Below are 22,288 nucleotides of genomic sequence, written 5' to 3'. Positions count from 1 at the left end.
GATGCTCTCTCTTCAGGTGAATCACTGAAAGAAATTTTGACTTAAGTTGAATGAACAGGTATTCCCATACAGCAAATCTAGCCTTCAAAGGAATTAAAAAAGATGGAAGAAATTAAGGAGGAGAAATAGAGACATTTATCTTTGTTTCTCTCAGCCTATTGAGTACTTGGAACCAAAGACCTACATCATAAATTTTATTTTATTTTTAATTAATTTTAACCAAAATTGCCACAAATGATTAGTGGCTACCACAGTCAACGCACAACACTATAATGCAGCTTCACTTATTTCTCCATCTAATCCCTCACTTAATCTACCCTACACTGAGCCAAATAGGACTTTTCACTATTCCCCAAACATAGCTAATGCTTTCTTGCCCCTGTGATTTCATTAGAAGTTTCCTTTACCTGACAATACCTTTTCCTGATAATACTCACCTTAAGGCCGGCTGTATTGCAACCTTTATGAAAAGGCTTCTAGTCCTTTCTTACAGGTAAGCTCTTCCTCCTTTCAATTCTTTAAGTATTTTCTTTGTATTGTTTTTACACTTACCACTTTACCTCTGCCAGATGAGAAAGATGGTTATTTATCTTTTGTACCCACTTCTAATTGCATCCCCAAAGCACATTCCTCTTTTTCATATCCTCTACAGGCCCTGAGGATGTCTGTCTACTCATTGCAGATACTAGTATTGAACACACTGACAAAGAAAGGGGTTATGCATCAGCTCTCTCTTATCCTAAACTAAATTCCACTGTAATTAAGGGTGTCCCTTTTACACAGGATAATCGCATGCCCATGTTTGCTTCCTGTTATAGCTCAAGGGAAGCATGAGACTACTCAATGTGACTGAGGATGCCCACAACACAAAGATCTGAATCTTCGGCCAAATGTGACAGAAGGCCTTCATAACAGTGTACAGAGACAACCTTCAATTTTGTATGCTTCATACATTTTACAGAATCTGTAACAGTGTGAGAAACAAGACCAAAGCTCATCAACATAAAAATTTCCACAGTCAATTTATAAAGTTTGTGAAGATAATTCTATTAGTGACCAAACAGTACATTTTTATACTATCCAGCTGTTTTACTTCAATGGCCAAAGAGGACGTGTGAGAATAAACCATCATCATTTGTAAAACGTCCTTGGGGGGACTCACATGATAGTCCAACTGTCAGTATGATCTCTGGCATCCTTACCCAAAACAGAAGCATGTTACAGATATGAGGATAAAAAGTGTCATCCTTTGTAATATAAAAGAGACTCTCAATGAAAAATCTGGTCACCTCTAAAAATATAAAACTGCATTGAAAGTATTAATAATAATTAAATTTGGAGTGTTTACTATACGTCAGTTACTGGGCTAAGCATGTAACATAAATTTTCTAATTTAATTTTTATAGCTTTCCTTCCCATATCCTAAAACACCCTTCCTTTCAGATCAACTATTGATCTGATGACCATGTGCTTCCTTGGAAGCTGACTTTACCCCACAGATCCAAGGATAGAGCATGCATTACCTAGGATAGGCCAGAAGGTATATTCTACCTACTCATATGGTTCAGGAATGAGATAAGCCAATTCAGTCAGAGTGAACTAAGCCAGGTGAAGCAAAATACGTCCTAAGTCTCTTGCTGGGAATTCTGAGGCAAAACTACCTTGAATTGGGTCTTCTGTCACATGTAACACAAGGAGTTTCAATGACTATGTAATAGTGTCATCTCCATTCTGCAGATGGGAAAATGGGGGTCAAAAGAGGCTAAGTTCCAGTTAAGATTTAAACTCAGACTATTTACATATTCTTTTCCACTATGTTATCCTGTGCTGAGAAAATTGGCCACACTGGTTTTTGTTTTTTTTTTTTTTTTAAAAAAGCAAAGGTAAGTAACATGTGTTCCTTGTAACAGATGTATTTCAGAAAAGTCAAAGTCAATTACTTTCAATGCACTAGGGAAACTCATAACCAAAAGAAGCCTTCAAAATGTCTTCACATAAAGGCTATCTTTTTATATATAAATTTAGATTTGTACATATTAGACTTTCTTAAGGTAGGCATGACTTTTGATTTAAGAGACTCTACTTGTTCACTTAAAAATACTCACTAAAGGTACCAACCCTGAATCCAGGTATCATTATCTCCAGTTTGCATATGAGGAAACAGAATTAGACAGCTTATGCACTTTCTCCAAGGTATCACAGCTATAAACTAAGAGGTCCAGGATTCACACCACGATTTCACCAAAAGTCTGTGGATCTCAACCACCCACTGTACCTTCCCACGCACTATTTTGTCTTGTTATTCCAACAATACAAAATGCAAACATCCGAAAAAGTACCTTTTCAGAATCTACAAAGTGTGTAGCAATTCCTGCTCTGTACACATCTCTTCCTTTTAGTCTGAATCCTGTTAATGCAAGGAAGTAACCAAGTTTTCCTTGAAGTCGTGGCAAGAAATAACCTCCACCCACATCAGGGAACAGTCCTGTAATTAAATGTAACAAAAAGAGATAATGGTGATTCAAATGAAAAAGATAAATATAACCTCTTTGCTGTAGATCACACAATCATTTCTCTCTGGAGCTTGAATACACATTACAAATATTATTAAACTAAATACTATACAGTGCAATCAATATCACAAAAGACTTGCTATAATAAACTGTACTAACTTGGGTATTTTTCAAAACTTTCATGTCTCATTTCTATAGAAGTCAGTGAAGTATTTGATGACACAATGTTTTGTATATTAGAAGTATGTTACCTAAATTTTCTCACCACTGATTTACTTTTGAAGAATCTCCAAAATAGGTAAAAATTTCAAAAAACTATTTCCAAATCAGCACAGGAAAAAAATACATAATCTATGGCCTATTATAGCAAAATTATTACCATTTAAATCACTTCCCAAACTTAGTCAATTATCTAATATTCAAGATGTTTAAATACTGATGCAATAACCACGAGTCCTACTAAATGAACAGGTTTATACCTAATAAAATCATTTGTATTTACCTTTTTCTTAACCACCAGTATTTAAAAATTCTCTACTGGTAACAACTGAAAATAGCATACAAGGCCAGGTACCTGGCTCACGCCTGTAATCCCAGCACTTTGGGAGGCCGGGAGGCCAAGAAGGGCTGATCACCTGAGGTCAGGAGTTCGAGACCAGCCTGGCCAACATGGTGAAATCTTGTCTCTACTAAAATTACAAAAATTAGCCAGGCATGGTGGCACATGCCTGTAATCCCACCTACTGGGGAGGCTGAGGCAGGAGAATCGCTTGAACCCAGGAGGCAGAGGTTGCAGTGATCCGAGATCACGCCACTGCGCTCCAGCCTGGGCAACAGAGCAAGACTCTATGTCAAATAAAAAAAATAATAATAATAAAATAAATAAAATAGCATATATACAAGTAGTTACCAGCATATTCCTTTGAGTGTTTAAGATCTTAAACAACTGTGACCCTCTAGTTTTATAATTTATGTAACTGTTCTGAAGTTTCCTTTAATTATGTTGGGATAAAAATGTAAACACTAAAATTCTCTCCAGTTCTACTTTACAAAAAGGTTCTAGACTTAAAAGAAAAAGCATCATGCTCCTGTAAACAGAAATATCTCTTAGTACCTCAAACTAGCTAGGTCTCAAGTTAAACTCATAACTTCCCTGTGCCATTCCCACAATCTTCCTCCAGCATCACCTACCTCAATAAAGGATGCAACCATCCAGCCTTGACACCTTCTCACACCATCCCCTTAATCCCCATCAGTGATCACGTCTTATTGATTTCCCCTCCAAACTGTTCTCCACACAATAGCCAAATTTGATCTTTTTAAAACACAAATCCTTACTAGAGTCTTGCATTCCACTGCTTAAAACCCTCCCATGGCTGCCTATTTCTTCTGGATTAAAACAAACACTTTTATCAAAGTCTTCAAGGCCCCTTACCACTTCTTCCACTACATCCCTTACTACTCACTCCCTATACTCCAGCCACTCTGGTCTTCTTTCAGTTCCCTAACATTCTACACTCTTTCCTGCCCCAGAGCCTTAGCAGCATGCTGCCCAAGTGGAAAAACGCTCCATCCTGACAACACGTTCTTCTCTTCCAGGGTACCATATTCTCTCTTTTTTCCCCCTTGCCCCAATTCTGCTTCTTTTCAGTCTCCCTCACTGACGCCACCTCCTCTGCTTGACCTCTTGCTCACTGCGCCTAAGCTCCATATTAGGCTATCTCCTCTTTCCTACATACACATTTCCCTTAACTCCTATGACTTTAGATAGCATCTATATGCTGATTACTCCCTGCTATGGACTGCACTGTGTCCTTTCGAAAAGTCCTATGTTGAAGCCCTAACCCTGATGTAACTGTATATGGAAGCAGGGCCTTTGAAGAGGTAATTAAGGTTAAGTGAGGTCATAAGGGTGGGGTCCTAATCCAACAGGACTGGTGTCCTTATAAGAGGAGGAAGAAATACCAGGGATGCATGTGAACAGAGAAAAGGCCATATGAGGACAGAGCAAGAAGGCAGCGGTTTATAAGCCATGGAGAGAGGGCTCAAGAGAACCATCTGCTGATACCTTGATCTCAGCCTTTTAGTCTCTAGAACTGTGAGAAAAAAAATTTCAGCAGTTTAAGCCACCAAGTTTGTGGTATTTTGTTATGCAGCCCTAGAAGCATAATATACTACGAAATCAGTCATGCCTTTTCCCTTGAATACCGAACTCTTAAATCTGCCAGCTAAACAGAACCACATGGATAATAAGTATCTCACATTTAACATGGCAAAAGTACAACTATTAATTCACAAACCTCCAACTACCCTGCTCCTTCCCTAATCAGCCTCATCCATCAAGTAGCACAAGCTAAATACCTTGGAGTTACTTCTGATTCATTATACCAGCAAGTCAGTTAAGCCCAAAACATGTTTCAAATCTATTCACTGTATTCAACTCTATACCTCCATACTACTCCAAAGCCAAAATCTCTCCAGACTGTGCTGTCCAACAGAACTTTCTACAATGATGAAATCTATAATTTCTGCTGTCCAATAAGATAGTCACTAGCCATATGTAGCTATTAAACACCTGGAATATGGCTGGTGTGACTGAGGAACTGAATTTGTTTTCTTTAAATTTAATTAATGCATATTAAAATTTTAAAAGCCACTTGTAGCTAGTGGCTATACAGTATTGGACAATATAGCTCTAGACTAATGTAATAACCTATTATCCAATCTCACTGCTTCTACTCTGCAACCCCTACAATCCATTATCCTCAAAGCAGCCAGAATCATGATACTAAAATACAAACTAGATTATGTCATTGCCTGTTTTATACTCTTCCACAAATTCCCATATTTAGGTTTAAATCTTAACTCCTCACCAGAGGCCCCCATGTACCCTTTTGGGAGCATGTTACATCACTCCTGCCCTCGATTCAGACACAGATTGCCTCCATTTTGTTCCTTTAACAGGCCAAGTTCATTCTTACCTAAGGGTCTTGAGCTAACTTTTCTCAATGCCACAATATTCTTCTCTCAGTTCTTCATGCAGCTGACTCTTGTCATTCAAATCTCAGCTTAAAGGACAACTCCACTGACAGCATATTTAATCATCCAATTTAAAGTAGCTATCTGGGAGACTTACATTTTGGACATGATAGAGTAACAGGAACCAGACTTATCCCCCTACCTGAAACAACTATAAAAACACACACAATATATGGATCAATAGTGTTTTCAACACACTGAACATCAAGCAATAAAGAAAAGTGGTCTCTGAATATCAGAAAACAAACAAGGTAAATCCTAGAACAGCTCCAACTTCATGCCTTGAGTGAGTTCCCAGGCCCAGTATAGTCCCTCATTTGAGAAGATGAAGCTAAGAGTCTAGGGAAACCAAGAGAGCTAGAATTCCCAGAACAGAGTACCAGAGCGGAGAGAGCTGCAGAGAGAAAGCCCTGGAGATCTGCAGGGTGTCTCTTTTAAGTACTTAGCTTAGGAAAGGAGTGTGTGTGTGTGTGTGTGTGTGTGTGTGTGTGTGTGTGTGTGAGTGTGTGTGTGTGTGAAGAAACTACATGATTAGTCAGTTTTCACACTGCCCAAGACTGGGTAATTTGTAAAGGAAAGAGGTTTAATCGACTCATAGTTCCACATGGCTAAGGAGGCCTCAGGAAACTTACAATCATAGCAGAAGGCAAAGCAAGCTTGGATCTTCTCACATGGCAGCAGGAGTGAAAAGAGCGAGGAGCAAAGGGAGAAGAGTCCCTTATAAAACCATCAGCTCTCGTAAGAACTCACTACCATGAGAACAGCAAGGGAGAAACTGCCTCCACGATCCAATCACCTCCTACCACATCTCTCCCTGGACACGTAGGGATTACGGGGATTACAATTCAAGATGAGATTTGGGTGAGGACACAACACCTAACCATACCACTACACGAGACTAAGGAAAGAAACACAGAAAATGATTACAGAGAACACATGACAGGACTAAAAACAGCATGTTCCCCACCACCTGGACTAGAAAAACTCATGATTGATGTCATGGGGCACTATACAGAACACAAAGAAAGATCTTGCCTCAGTAGTGGGAAATAATTAGCCCTAGTTGGAGCATTGCTCCAATCCTGCAAAAAAATATTAATAATAAATCTTATAACATTTGAAAATATTAAGATGTTTCCCAGGAATTTAAATTCATCTCAGAAGAAATCTCAAAAATACTTAAAAGAATACAAAAACATCCAGCACCCAACAAAGTTTACAATATCTATAATTCGATAAAAAATTATGAGCTATCTAAAGATGCAGGAAAATACTAACCATAAAGAGGTGATTTAAAAAAAGAGAACTGACATAAATATAAAAACTAGCAGAAAAAAACATTAACACAGTTATCACAAACATAACCTATATATCCAAGAAGTTAAATAGAGACACAGAAGATTTTTCTTTTTAAAAAAAGAACCAGCCGGGCGTAGTGGCTCAAGCCTGTAATCCCAGCACTTTGGGAGGCCGAGACGGGCGGATCACGAGGTCAGGAGATCAAGACCATCCTGGCTAACACGGTGATACCCCGTCTCTACTAAATAATACAAAAATCTAGCCGGGCGAGGTGGCGGGCGCCTGTAGTCCCAGCTACTCAGGAGGCTGAGGCAGGAGAATGGCATAAACCCGGGAGGCGGAGCTTGCAGTGAGCTGAGATCCAGCCACTGCACTCCAGCCTGGTTGACAGCGAGACTCCGTCTAAAAAAAAAAAAGATTAGATCTTGTAGAAGAAAAGATTAATGAACTTAAGGGCATAGTAACAGAAACTATCTAAAATGAAAGAGAGAAAAAAAATTTTTTTAATGAACAAAGCATAAGTGAGCCTTACAGAAGTATGACCAGAATTCCTGAAAAGGGAATGGGTGGAAGAAAAATATTTGCACAAATAATGGCAAAAATTTTTCCAAATTTGACAGAAATTATAAACCTAAGTAGCTCAACAACCATAAGCATTAGAAATACGAAGAACACCAAAGCACATCATAACCAAATGGCCTGAAACATGTGATCAAGAGAAAATCTTAAGAGCAGCAAGAGAAAATAAAAAGACACAGGAACAAAAATAAAGAAGAGAAAAGACTTTTTGTAGGAAATTAAATGAGAAGACAGTGTAGTAACATCTTTAAATTACTGAAATTAAAAACCAGAGTAGAATCGAATTCCATACCCACATCTCATACAAGTGAACTCAGGTTTCACCTGAGGAAATGAAAGAAGAGCAAACAAGATCTAAAATAAGCAGAAAAAAAGGAGGAATGAATACTGGAGCAGAAATCAGCAAAATAAAAAATAAATGAAAACAAAAATCTGTTTAAGATCAATAAAATTAATAAACCTCTAACTAGATTGATCAGGGAAAAAAAGAGAAGACACAATGACCAATATCAAGAATGAGAGCCAGAAATCTCTACAGAGTCTACAGATATTAAAAAGATAATAAGGGAATATTACTGTCTTAGTCCATTTTGTGTTGCTATGAGAGAATACCACAGACTGGGGTAATTTAGAAAAAAAAATTATTTGTCACAGTTCTGGAGGCTGGGAAGTCCGATATCATGGTGTCAATATCACACGAGGGCCTTCTTGGTGCATCATCCCATGGCAAAAGGCAAGGGTGAGATAGGACAAGAGAGCAGGAGGAAAGGGGGCTGAAGTTATCCCTGTATCGGGAACCAACCTGCAAAAACTGGAAGAGCCCTCATGACCCACTCATCTCTTAGTGGTCCCAACTCTCAACACTGCTGAGTTGGGAATTAAGTTTCCAACACATGAACTTCAGGGGATATATACAAAAAAGCAATTATGAACAACTTTATGCTAACAAATTGACAAATTCCTTGAAAGGCTCTGATATGGTTTGGCTCTGCGTCCCCACTCAAATCTCATGTTGAATTGTAATCCCCAGTGTTGGATGAGGGGCCTGGTGGAAGGTGATTGGGTCATGGGGGCAGATGTCCCCCCGTTGTTCTCATAATAGTGAGTTCTCATGATATCTGGTTGTTTTAAAGTGTGCAATACTTCCCCCTTCACTCTCCTGCCAGCCACATGAAGATGCACTTGCTTCCCCTTCATCTTTAGTCATGACTGTAAGTTTCTGGAGACCTCCCCAGTCATGCTTCCTGTACAGCCTGTGGAACTGTGAGCCAATTAAACCTCTTTTCTTTATAAATTACCCAGTCTCAGGTAGCTCTCTATAGCAATGTGAGAATGGACTAATACAGAAAACTGGTACCAGAGAAGTAGGGCATTGCTATAAAGATAACTGAAAATGTAGAAGTGACTTGGGAACTAGGCAACAAGCAGAGATTGGAAGACGTTGCCTCTTCACTCTGCTGTTTTCTTTGCTGTGCTTCTAGAAGCATTTTACATGATATAATTCTACTTGTCTGTGTACAGGCCTTGGGAGCCACCCCTTGCATCAGTGTAGACTGGATGCTGGATGGATTCAAAGGAAATTGTGTATTTTTGTTTTTATTGCCTGAGTTTTTGGGGTCAAAGCAAAAAAATTACTGCCCAGATTAATGTCATATCATTTTCCTATATGTTTTCTTCTAGTGATTTTGCAGTTTCAGGTTGTATGACAACATCTTTAATCCATTTCAGTTTTTTATTAAATATAATATGAGGTATGGGTCTAATTTCATTTTTCTGCACATGGATATCCAGTTTTTCTGACATCATCTATTGAAGAAACTGTCCTTTCACCATTATGTATTTTTCGCATCTTTCTTAAAAATCACTTGACTGCAAATATATGGATTTGTCTCTGAGCTTGCTATTCTTTTCCAGTGGTCTATGTATCCATCTTTATTCCAGTACTATGCTATTTTGATCACTAAAGCTTTGCAATAGTGTTTGAAGTCAGTACAAAGTCTCTAGCTTTGTTCTTTTTGCTCAAGATTACCTTAGTTATCTGCAGTCTTTTTTGGTTCCATATAAATTTTAGAATTGTTTTTTCTATTTTTTTGAAGACTGACATTGGGATTTTGATAGGGATTACATTGAATCTGTAGATTACTTTCGGTAGTATGAACATTTTTAAAATATTCTTCCAATCCATGAACATGGAATACATCTTTTTATTTATTTGCGTCTTCAATTTTTTTCATCAAAGTTTTGTAGTTTTCAGTATACAGATGTGTGTGTGTGTGTGTCTCTGTGTGTGTGTCTGTATGTGTCTGACATGGTCTGGCTGTATTGCCCAGGCTACAGTGTAGTGGCGTGATCTCAGCTCACTGCAGCCTCTGCTTCCAGGGCTCAAACCATCCTTTTACCCCCACCTCCTGAGCAGCTGGGACCACAGGCACACGTCACCATGCCCAACTACTTTTTGTTATTTTTGTAGAGATGGGGTTTTGCCATACAGATTTTACCTCCTTGGTTACATTTATTTCTAAGTATGTTATTATTTTTGATGTTTTTGTAAATGAAATTGTTTTCTTATTTTTCAAATAGTTTGCTGTTAGTGTATAGAAATGCTGATTTTTATGTGTTGATTTTATATCCTACATCTTTACTGTATTTACTTATTAGTTCAAACAGTTTTTTGTTGGAGCTGTTAGAGTTTTCTACATATATATATAAGAGCATGTCATCAGCAGTGACAGTTTCACCTCTGCTTTTCCTGTTTGGATCCTTTTTATTTCCTTCTCTTCCCTAATTGCTCTGGCAAGGACTTTCAATACAGTATTGAACAGAAACAATGAGAGCAGGAATCACTGTCTTGTTCCTGATCTTAAATGAAAAACATATACCTTAATATCTAACTTAATTGGTAAAAGATTAAATGCTTTCCCCTAAAATCAGGAACAAGGAAAATATGTCCACTCTCACCACTTATATTCAACACTGTATTGGAAGTTCTATTCTACGCAATAGGATAAGAGAAAGAAATAAAAGGTATCCAGATTAGAAAGGAAAAAGCAAAACTGCTCTTACTTGTAAATGACATAACTGTCTCTTTAGGAATTCCAGTACAGTAGAATCGAATTCTATTCAATTCTAAAGCAACTAAAACTAATAAGTGAGTTTAATAAGTCTGCATGATAAAGGTAAATACAAAAATCAACTGTATTTCTACAGACTGGTAAATAACAATTAGAACTGAAAGCTTTTTCAAAAATATCATTAATATGAAATACTTACAGATAAATATGACAAAAGATAAGACCTATAAACTGAAAACTAAAAATCCATGCTCAGAGAAATTAAAGACCACTTACATAAATGGAGAAATATATCTTGACCACAGGTCTGAAAAGACTCGATAGTGTTAAGATGTCAATTCTCTCTAAATTCACCTGCAGCCTTTTTTGTTGAAATTGACAAGTAACTCTAAAATACATATGGAAATATAAAGAACCTATACAGCCAAAGCAACTTGGTGAGATACAAAGAACAAAGGTGGAACATTATCACCACCTGATTTTAAGACTTACTATAAAGCAACACTAACCAAGACAACAACCATGATTGACATCTACAGACAACTGTAACAAAGCTACACAGACAATTCGGTGGCAAAACAATACTCTTTCAACAGTTGGTACTGGAATGATTGTATTTCCATATACGAAATAAACTTTGACTTATACAGATGATCCATACCCCTCACCATATACAAAAATTAACTCAAAAGTGTCATATGAGAGTTTTGATCAGAACTCAAAACTGCACAGATCTAAAGGCAAAAATATATTCCCTTAATGATATCTTATCTATAGTGTTAATGTTTTATTTATAGTGTGTTAATGTCTCCTTTAATGTTCTCAGTTTTGTGTTTTGAGATACAATTATTGAGCTGATACTGACTTCTAATTATCTTCCTCTTTAATTTCTTTTTTAAAATCCTTTCCTTGTTGTATCTCACACAAGATTCCTCAATTCCTTCAACAACAGTAAATTCTGAAATGTATTAAAAGAAGATGATGCTAAAAGTAATTATTAAAAAAATTCTGGTTGTTACCTATTGCTGTTTCTGGCATAGCAAAAACACACTTTTCTGTAGCCACTCGAAATTGCCCATGGACTGAGAGACCAACTCCCTAGAGAAAAAAGGCAAAAAAAGAAAGGGGGGGATTAAAAATATTGTTAAAAAGCAAACAATTCACAAACTTACAAACATTACATTACAAAGTACAAAGCAAATAAATTATCTTTATACTCCACAGGAACTTGCTTCGGGGATAGGCTGTCCCCACCTCCTTCAATTAACTTTGAATTCCACGAACAACACATGACTATATTCCCCTTTATTAAACATTTACACATGAAGTCTGACCATACCCCCATCCTAGTCTGGTCATTCTCTTCCTCCACAGAGACACACAGCTATTATCAATTTGATAAGTAACCCACAGATTTTTTTCCCTATGTATTTCTTATATTTGAACAAATGTATATACTTATCTGATACATATTTTATATATAATAATATATACAACTATACATATATAAAATTCACACTCTATTCCATGGCCTGCAAGGCTCTACATCACCTGGCCTAGCCTAACTTTTTGACTTTATCACCCATCACTCTTCCCGCATTCATTCCACTAGCCATGGGGGCTTCATGCCATTCCTCCAAAATTTTAAGCTTTTACAATTTCAATTAATCATAAAACTTCTAAGGTAAGAAGACATACTAGAGAAGGCCACTGCCTGCTCAATCACTGTTTTTTCTCTAAGGGAATCTGCTCTTTCCAGAGACTTTTTTTTCCTTTCCCCAGGAGGGGCTGAACTAGGGATGGGCAACGGACTCAAGGGCAGCCAATGGAGACTAACCAGAATTCAGAGGCCGGGGGCGCAAAGGGGCAGGGGTGAATTAGACAAGGTTCTTACTCCTAGGTACTTAAACTAAAACACAGTGCGCAGTTGTCAGCTGATGACAGGCAGTGAAGCTTAAAGGTCATCTGACATTTGAGTTAAAGATGACATGATAGCCAAGTAAAAGCTGTTATTATATGCGGTAGAGACAAAAAAAAAAAAAAAAAAAAAAACCCTGAGAATGCTGTAGTCTGTACAAGACAGAAGACAAAACAAACACATAAAAAGAAGCAGAGACAGAAAAATAAACACACAACTTAAATTTGCCTTAAGCCCACACCTGCAGTCCAATTTTCAGGAACATAAGCAATGCTTATGGTCCCTGAACTTGTCTAATAACTGCCCCATTCTCTTTTGAGGATCTTTTTGAGTGAGTCTCTGTTCTTTCCAATTAAAATGTCTCTTCACCACATTTTCAGTTAGAACTAGACCTAGATCCTGTCGTCAGCAACACATAACATAAGAATTTGGGCCCCCAGCATATATTCACTGAAATACTGTCCTGTGCTTTCCCTCCCAACACAACCTCCTAACACTGCTGTCCCTGACTAGCCATTCCCATCACATCTTCTGGAATCTTAATTCCTTTACAAAAGAACAACCTAACAGACCAAATTCTCTACAGAGGGCCCTCTCCACCTCCTGAACTCTATGGAAAAAGAAACTTAAAAGCCCCATATTACTTCACACAGAAACTACAGATCCATGCAGAGTAACTGATCCATTGATTCCATTCGTTATCTTATATCACATACTATGTTTTGTTTCACCATTGGCTGATAATAGTGAATTAAAGAAAAGACATCAAGATTCGAGTAAAAAGTTATTAATGAAAAACTATCAGAATAAGAGACCACGGACAAAAGTATCATTAAGAGTCAATTTTAAAGCCTTTCAATAAAGATGAAGGTTCAGAATAGTCAAGCCACTTCACTTGAAGATACTAGGAATACGCTGAACCATTTCAAATGTAAAACCCTAATGGCAGATTCATAACTAATTTTTCTATCTTACATCAAAGAATCTATTATAGGTTACTTGTAAGCAGTCCCCCTTAACTTCTGAAATTTGATTTTACATTTTATTTGACCATTAATCTTAGCTGATACTCCTTTGCTAGATTAAAAAGGTTCCCAAGTCTTCAAGTTTTATTGTATTAGCTAATTTTTATACAGATTCATTCTCCAAATACAATACTTTATTCCAATTCCTACTCTCCCCAAATACTCTCCCCCAAACCTACCAAACCCAGTAGTCAAATCTCATTTTTCATCAAGCTGACCACTAGCTAAACAGCTCAGTAATATGACAGTTGCTCATTCCTACTTTATGAAATGCTTTACTGGATTTTGAGACACCATACATTCCTATTTTAAAATCTAACTCATTAGTTGCTCTTTCATTTCTCCCTGATATCAAAGTGTTGATCTGCCACAATAATTAGATGCCATCTTTCTACTCCACTTCACTCTACCCCACTGAACTCTGTCCTGTCTACATCATTCCCTAGGAGATCTCTTCCAGCCCTAGGATTGTAAGCACCACCTAAAACACTAATAAATTATTTCCCCATCCCTGATTTCTCTACTCAGCTATTTAGCATCTCATCTTGAATGTCTAGTAAGTATCTCAACCTTCACACATCAAAAGTAAATCTCTTGATTTCTCCTTAAGTGTGCTCCTCCCTCTGTCTTCGTCTCAGTAAATAGCACCACAATTTACCAAGCCGCTCAGGTCAAACATCTCAGCATTACCTTCTTTCCTTCCTACCCCACAATGTAATCTATGAACTATCCTGAGAGATCTAACTTCAAAATATATCCTGGACTGGGCCACTTTTCACCACCTACACCATTACAACCCTACTTGAAGCCTTTATCCTTTCTTGCCCGGGCTAGTGTATCTTGCTTCTACTCTTGCCACAATCTATCATCTCCATACCAGTCAAAGCACGCTTATTCAAATGTAAAACATATCACGTCCTTCTCCCGCCCAAAAGTCTCCAGTGACTTCCCATCACACTAAAATATTATCATGACTGATATGGTTCCATATGATCTGGTCCCTTTCTACCTTCCTGATTTTATAGTCTACCATTCCTCACTTTCTCTCCAGTAAGCCACTCGGGCTTTCCTTTTTTTTTTTTTTTAACTTTCTTGATACATAATCCACTTAAAGGTACACAAACAGTAACAAATAGTAAGTTCGCAAGCATATAGTTTCAATGAGTTGGCCCCAAATGAACACACCCATGTAACCAAAACTCAGATAAAAACTATCAAAAATTGCATTATGCACCCTGTCAGTCACTACACCCTCCATCCTTCAAGTAGCTACTATCTTGACCTCTAACAAAGGATTAGAGCTTTTTCTGGCTTAGCTAGATATAAATAGAATCACAGAATATATATTACTATCTGACTTCTTTCAGTCAACATTATGCTTGTGAGATTTTATGTTCTTGCATATAGCAGTAATTGTTCTTTTTCACTGCATAGCATCCTTTTGTATGAATAAACAATTTGTTAATCCATTCTAATATGAATGGCTACTTGTGTTGTCTCCATTTTGGCTACTGCAAATAACAATTCAGTGGCCATTCTGCATATGTTTTGGTGCATAAGTGCACACATTTTGGTCAGATATAAGTAAAAGTGTCAAGTCAAAGAGTTATTAATCAGCCAGGCACGGTGGCTCACGTCACGCCTGTAATCCCAGCACTTTCGGAGGTCGAGGTGGGCGGGTCACCTGAGATCAGGAGTTCAAGATCAGCCTGGCCAACATGGTGAAACCCTGTCTCTACTAAAACTACAAAAATTAGCCGGGCATGGTGTCATGTGCCTATAATCCTAGCTACTCGGGAGGCTGAGGCAGGAGAATCGCTTGAACCTGGGAGGTGGAGGTTGCAATGAGTTGAGATTGCACCACTGCACTCCAGCCTGGAGGACAGAGCAAGACTCCATCTCAAAAACAAAAAACAAAAAACAAAAACAAAAAAACCTATTGATTCATTCAATTGTAAAATATATCAAAATTTCCTAAGTGGTAGTACCAATTTCTACTCCACTAGCTGTATACAAGTTTGCTGTTCTACATCCTCATCAACACTTCAAGATGTCCTTCACATTTTAGGCATTCTAATGACCATATGTTAGTATTTCACTGCAGTTTTAATTTGCATATCCTTGATGATTAATGCAGTTGAGAGCTTTTTCAGGTTTATTAGCTATCTGGGTATCTTTGTGAAATGTCTAACCTTTTGCTGTGAAAAGTCTGTTCTAATCTTTTGCTCTTTTTTTTTAACTGGATTTTTGAATTGGTAGAAATTCATATATTCTAGACATGATTCCCTTATCAGATGTATACCAAATATGCTTTCAGTCTGTGGCTTGCCTTTTCACTCTTTCAAGGATGGATTGGAATGAACAGAAGTTCTCATTCTTAACACATTACAGTTTGCTCACTTTGCTTATGGTACATTTAGTGTATTATTTAAGTAATCCCTCCCTAACCCCTGGGATTGAAATTTTCTTTGTGAAAAGGTTTTTAAAGATTTACTTTCATTAACAGTTACGGATTATATAAAAATTTTGAAATTTATGAGCATAAAGTTGTACATAACATCCTCTCGTAATCTTTTTTATGGCTATGGGTTTTATAGGGATGTGCTATTTTTCATTTCTAGATTTGTAACACACTCTGCTTTTACCTTTGTCTTTAACAACTTATCACTAAGGATTTATCAGTTTTAATGGTCTATAAAAATAATTTTCAGCTTTGACATTTACTGTTTATTGATTTTAAATTTCTTTTTTTTTTTTTTTTTTTTGGATTTTGATCATTTCATTGTGATGTCATATAAGGTTACTGCTCACGTTCCAAACATTTGGGATTTCTCTGTTATCTTTCTATTACAGATTGCAACCTTAATTCCACTGGGGACAGACAATACATTCTGTAAAACTAATCCTTTAAAATATATTAAGACGAATTCCATGGCCTATTTTTGCAAGTGTTTCATACACATGTGAAATAGAATGTGAATTCTGTAGTTACTGAGTGCATGTTAATTAGGTCAAGCTTATTAAACAATGTTCATTCAAATCACATATGTGCATATAAAATACGTGCACGAAAATATACGTACTCAGTATGTCTTTGTTTCATCTGTTACTGAAAGAAATATGTTTGAATCTTTTCTTTCTTATGATTGTGGTTTTACCTATCTCCCCTTTTAGAGCTTTCCACTTGTTTACAAGATTAGTCATTTTTATTTACTTATTTATTTTGAGCCAGTCTCACCCTGTCGTCCACGCTGCAGTGCAGTGGTGCGATCTTTACTCACTGCAACCTCAGTCTCCTGCGCTCAAGTGATTCTCCTGCCTCACCTCCAGAGCAGCTGGGACTACAGATGTGCGCTGCCACACCCAGCTAATTTTGGTATTTTTAGTAGAGATGGGATTTCACCATGTTGGACAGGCTGGTCTCCAACTCCAGGCCTCAGGTGATGCACCTGCCTCGGCCTCCCAAAGCTGGGATTACAGCCATGAGTCACCGGACCTGGTCACAAAATGAGTCATTTTTATTTTATTTTTATTTTTAATTAATTAATTTTTTTAAGACAGAGTCTTGCTTTGTTGCCCAGGCTGCAGAGCAGTGGCGCAATATCGGCTCACCGCAACCTCCGCCCCCTGTTTCAAGCAATTCTCCTGCCTCAGCCTTCCAAGTAGCTGGGATTACAGGTGCCCACCACGACACCAGGCTAATTTGTTTATTTTTAGTAGAGACGGGGTTTCGCCATGTTGGCCAGGCTGGTCTCAAACTCCTGACCTCAGGTGACCCAACTGCCTCAGCCTCCCAAAGTGCTGGGATTACAGGCATGAGAAACTGCACCTGGCCAAGATTAGTCATTTCTATTTTTATTATTTTTATTTTTAATTTTTAGAAGACCAATTCTGTCCACAGTGTATGAATGTTCTAGGTGAAGCTGGGGTGATGGGGAGAGTGAGGTGAAGACAGCATCTATAAATCTCATGACTTTGTTGTTTTGTTTCGTATTTTTGGAGACAGAATCTCCATCTGTCACCCAGGCTGGAGCACAGTGGTGTGACCTCGGCTCACTGCAACCTCTGTGTCCTGGGTTCAAGCGATTCTCCTGCCTCAGCCTCCCAAGTAGCTGGGATTACAGGCACATGTAACCATGCCCTGCTAATTTTTGTATTTTTAGTAGAGACGGAGTTTCACCATGTTGGCCAGGCTGATCTCGAACACCTGACCTCAGGTTATCCACCCACCTCGGCCTCCCAAAGGGCTGGGATTACAGGCGTGAGTCACCGCACCCTGCCAAGATTAGTCATTTTAAAATGTTTGAAAATATCATGCCAGGAGAGTTATTTCAGATAGGCAAAGGTTTGTTCATATAGTTTCTCCGTTTTAGTACTAGTGCCATATTGTTCACTATGGAATTCATTAAGTAATTCTGCTTCATATTTAGTTATAAACCAAGGCTTTTCGACAAGTACTTACAAAGTATCTTTCTGCAGTTGATTGATTATAAAGTATTGACTGCGCTCGATAATCAGTGATCTTAAAATGGTAAAAAGCTGAATAAAGTTTGAAACAGATTGACCTAAGCCTTATCTTCTAAAGAAGCAAAAATGGAAATCTAGGGCTTGCCAAGTTTGGCCCCTAAGGGCTACACCTCAGGAACTAGGATAGCCTAGATTCAAGCCATCATTCTAGGATGACCTAGAATTAAGTCTAACTTCAAATTCTCTGAAGTCCTGACTAGACTGAGATGATCTGGGACTGCTAGTGCCCTTAGCCTGAACACCTACCAGAAACAAAAGTCCATCTTCTTTGGAGAGAGAATATCATCCTAGGACTCAAAAATATCTGCATTTTAAATACTCAGAAATAATCAGACATATGAGAAAAGACCACAGCTAAAGACACAACAGAAACAGACTCACAGGACATTAAAATTTAAAGGTACCATCTAACCATTCTGCAATTATGGTATGTCCTACCTCAAATAAAAGTTTTTGTCATAAAATGTACGTCATGTGATAATTTAAAAGTTATACCACTTTCCTCTAGTTAGTGTGGTATGCTATCTTCTTTCTTTTAACCCTTCTGTGCCTTATATTTATGGTGTCCCAAGCACTCTGATAGTCACTGTTTCTTAACTGCGTTATTATTAAACAATCATCTTCACGTAGTAATATAATCTACTATAAAGAATGTTAATATGGACAAGCATAATTAACATTTGAACACAAACGGAAAAAGGATGTGACTGTAGTCAAACTCCTACTCTGTCGCTATAAAAATGACTTCCTATTTAAGTTTTTGGCATCCCTAAAGGCAAAATTTAGGCAACCTAAGACTCTACTTTTTAATTAAGAAACCTAGCTAGATGAGTTTTCAGACTGTTCAACAGGAGAAAAAAGCTGACACAGCTCTATTTTTGGCTTTAAAAGAACATCTCATTATAATTACTTTAAAAAGACAATTAAATCCATTCAAACATATAAATATGTTAATCTGCAACTAGGAATCAGCACTCACTCCCATATGTTCAGATATTACTATTCTAAACAAAAAGCAATTTTTTAAAACTGCTCCTTGTGGAGCAGGGCTAACCCATAGGCAATGTGCCCAGAGTAGCCCAATATTAACTTTCAAAGACTGGTTAATTACAAGTTTGGTTGTAATTTACAAAGACTGGTTTGGTACTGGTACCAAAACAGATATATAGAACAACGGAACAGGACAGAGCCCTCAGAAATAACATCACACATCTAAAACCATCTAATTTTTGACAAATCTTACAAAACAAGTAGTGGAGAAAGGATTCCCTATTTAATAAATGGTGCTAGGAAAACTGGTTAGCCATGTGCAGAAAACAGAAACTGGACCACCCTTACACCTTATACAAAAATTAACTTAAGATGGATTAAAGACTCAAACATAAGACCTAAAACCATAAAAGCCCTAGAAGAAAATCAGGCAATACCACTCAGGACACAGGCATGGGCAAAGACTTCATGACTAAAACACCAAAAGCAATGGCAACAAAAGCCAAAATTGACAAATGGGATCTAATCAAACTAAAAAGCTTCTGCACAGCAAAAGAAACTGTCATCAGTGTGAACAGGCAACCTACAGAGTGGGAAAAAATTTCTGCAAGCTATCCATCTGACAAAGGTCTAATATCCAGAATCTACAAGGAACTGAAACAAATTTACAAGAAAAAAAAAATCAAAAAGTGGGCAAAGGATATGAACAGACACTTCTCAAAAGACGACATTTATGTGGCCAACAAACACATGAAATAAAGCTCATCATAACTGGTCATTAGAGAAATACAAATCAAAATCACAATGGGATACCATCTCACACCAGTTAGAATGGTGATTATTAAGAAGTCAGGAAACAACAGATGCTGGCAAGGCTGGGGAAAAATGGGAATGCTTTACACTGCTGGTGGGAGTGTAAATTAGTTCAACCACTGTGGAAGACAGTTTGGTGATTCCTCAAGGATCTAGAACCAGAAACACCATTTGACCCAGCAATCCCATTACTGGGTATATACCCAAAGGATTATAAATCATTCCACTATAAAGACACATGCACACATATGTTTACTGCAGCACTGTTCACAATAGCAAAGCCTTGGAACCAACCCAGATGCCCATCAATGACAGACTGGATAAAGAAAATGTGGCACATACACACCATGGAATACTACGCAGCCATAAAAAAAAAAATGAGTTCGTGTCCTTTGCAGGGGCATGGATGAAGCTGGAAGCCACCATTTCCAGCAAACTAACACAGGTACAGAAAACCAAACACCATATGTTCTCACTCATAAGTGGGAGTTGAACAATGAGAACACATGGACACAGGGAAGGGATCATCACACACCGGGGCCTGTCAGGAGGTGGGAAGCAAGGGGGACGGAGAGCATTAGGACAAATACCTAATACATGCGGGGCTTAAAACCTAGATGATGGGTTGACAGGTGCAGCAAACTACCATGGGACATGTATACCTGCATGTTCTGCACATGTATCCCAGAACTTAAAGTAAAATAAAAATTTTAAAAAGTACTAGTAAAAATAAATTTAGTTATTACCCCTGTTTTTTTTTTTTTAAAAAAAAGATATTTAAAGTTATTTTAAGGCATAAACACCCATGATTTATATTAATGGCAAGATTAATCCCTCAATGCATAAACACAGACACATATAAACAATTCAGCTTGGTGCTCGAAAAGTAAATATTCCAAAGTAAACAGTTAATAACCAGAGTAAAGAAGACGACAAACTCATAAAGATACACAATGGGGTGACATGACTGATGTTTACACAAAAAGTCATGGATTTAAATCTAACCAGAGGGAATGAGTAAGCTCCTGCCCAGAATAAACACTGCATCACAGTATTGGACAGTATGTGATAGCCTACCACTATCACTCAGGATAAATGGTGCTTTGAAATAGCACCACTTCAATTTCTTTTGTTAGAAATTCACGTAGATTTGTCATCACACATGCTTTCAGTATGGCATAAAAGTTACTATTATGACTATTAAATAAGTTTCTTAATATATCTCTGGGACCACATGCATTAGATTAACAAAACAGTAGGCTGCAAAGTAAAAACAAAGACTTTTTACTATGTTTCTCATATTAATGGGCTCATATTGCATCTTAATACATATTATTATATAATAATATATTTTAATGGACTAACACATAGGGATTAGCACCAAACAGTTTTTGCTATTGGGTATGTATAATTCATGTTATTTTTAAAATGACAAAAATGATATTCAACAACAAATAATTGAGAGAAAATATTTAACTTATTTACGTATTAACAGTCTACCATTCTAGGAGGTCCAGCCCAAAATTAAATTCATCTCCCTTCACTCTCCCCAGCTCACTCTATAGCCACTTTTCTTCTCAAATGTTAGTAAATAGTGCCACCATTCATCCCATGGCCCAGCCTAGAAACCTGAAAGTCATTCTTACTCACCTTTATCCATCACATACAATCAATCCATCATCAAAACCCATCAAGTCTTCTCCAAAATCTCCCTCTTAAATCTAACTATCTACCCTTTCATTATCTCTACCCTACTTTTCTTTTTTCTTTTTTTTTGAGAGGGAGTCTCGCTCTGTCATCCAGGCTAGAGGGCAGTGGTGCAATCTCGTATCACTCCACCTCCTAGGTTTCAAGCGATTCTCCTGCATCAGCCTCCCAAGTAGCTGGGATTACAGGTGAGTGCCACTGGGCCCAGCTAACTTTTTGAATTTTCAGTAGAGACAGGGTTTCGCCATGTTGGCCAGGCTGGTCTCACACTCCCAACCTGAGGTGATCCACTGCCTCAGCCTCCCAAAGTGCTGGGATTACAGGCGTGAGCCACCATGTCTGGCCTCTATCTTACGTTTAATCACCATAATCTCTCACCAGTTCCCTGCAACAGCTTCCTAAATAATCACTTTACTTCCAATCCCACCCTCCTCCAGTCAATTCTTCACACCAGAGTTATCTTTCTAAAATGCAAATCTGTTCTAGATATTGCCCCTGCTAAAAAGCACTTAATTAGCTCTCCATATTGACCTGAAGATCAACTACTTAACACGTCCTATAAGAGAGCTGATCTGGCTTCTTGTTTACCTCTATGGCCTCAGAATTTAACCCCTATCTCCTCCACAGTCTAAAATGTAGGCACACTGAACTCTGCTCAAATATGAATTCTCTCTTTTCTCTTTTTCACATATGCTATTATCTTCCCACTCACACACTGTCATTCAACACTGCATCAAACCCTCACACAAATGAACCAACTATATTGCATTCTTTTACTACTCTCGACTTTTCATTAAATTCCTCCTT

General features: G+C 37.7%; 1 protein-coding gene across 2 annotated transcripts in view; it reads right to left on the bottom strand.

Annotated features, from left to right (window-relative positions):
• Positions 1–22,288, bottom strand: part of HIBCH (3-hydroxyisobutyryl-CoA hydrolase) — a 119,456-nt gene that overhangs the window by 56,789 nt on the left and 40,379 nt on the right. For both annotated transcript variants that reach the window (XM_011974236.1, XM_011974237.1), the window contains exons 7-8: positions 11,521–11,599; positions 2,340–2,485 (exon numbers count right to left, since the gene is read on the bottom strand). In XM_011974236.1, the coding sequence (XP_011829626.1) occupies positions 2,340–2,485; positions 11,521–11,599 (225 nt within the window). The remainder of the gene's footprint in view (positions 1–2,339; positions 2,486–11,520; positions 11,600–22,288) is intronic.

Source organism: Mandrillus leucophaeus, unplaced genomic scaffold (genome assembly GCF_000951045.1).
Source record: "Mandrillus leucophaeus isolate KB7577 unplaced genomic scaffold, Mleu.le_1.0 Scaffold143, whole genome shotgun sequence".
Taxonomy (NCBI): Eukaryota; Metazoa; Chordata; class Mammalia; order Primates; family Cercopithecidae; genus Mandrillus; species Mandrillus leucophaeus.
Note: the sequence above shows the minus strand (reverse complement) of the source record. Positions and strands in the feature narration are given on the sequence as shown.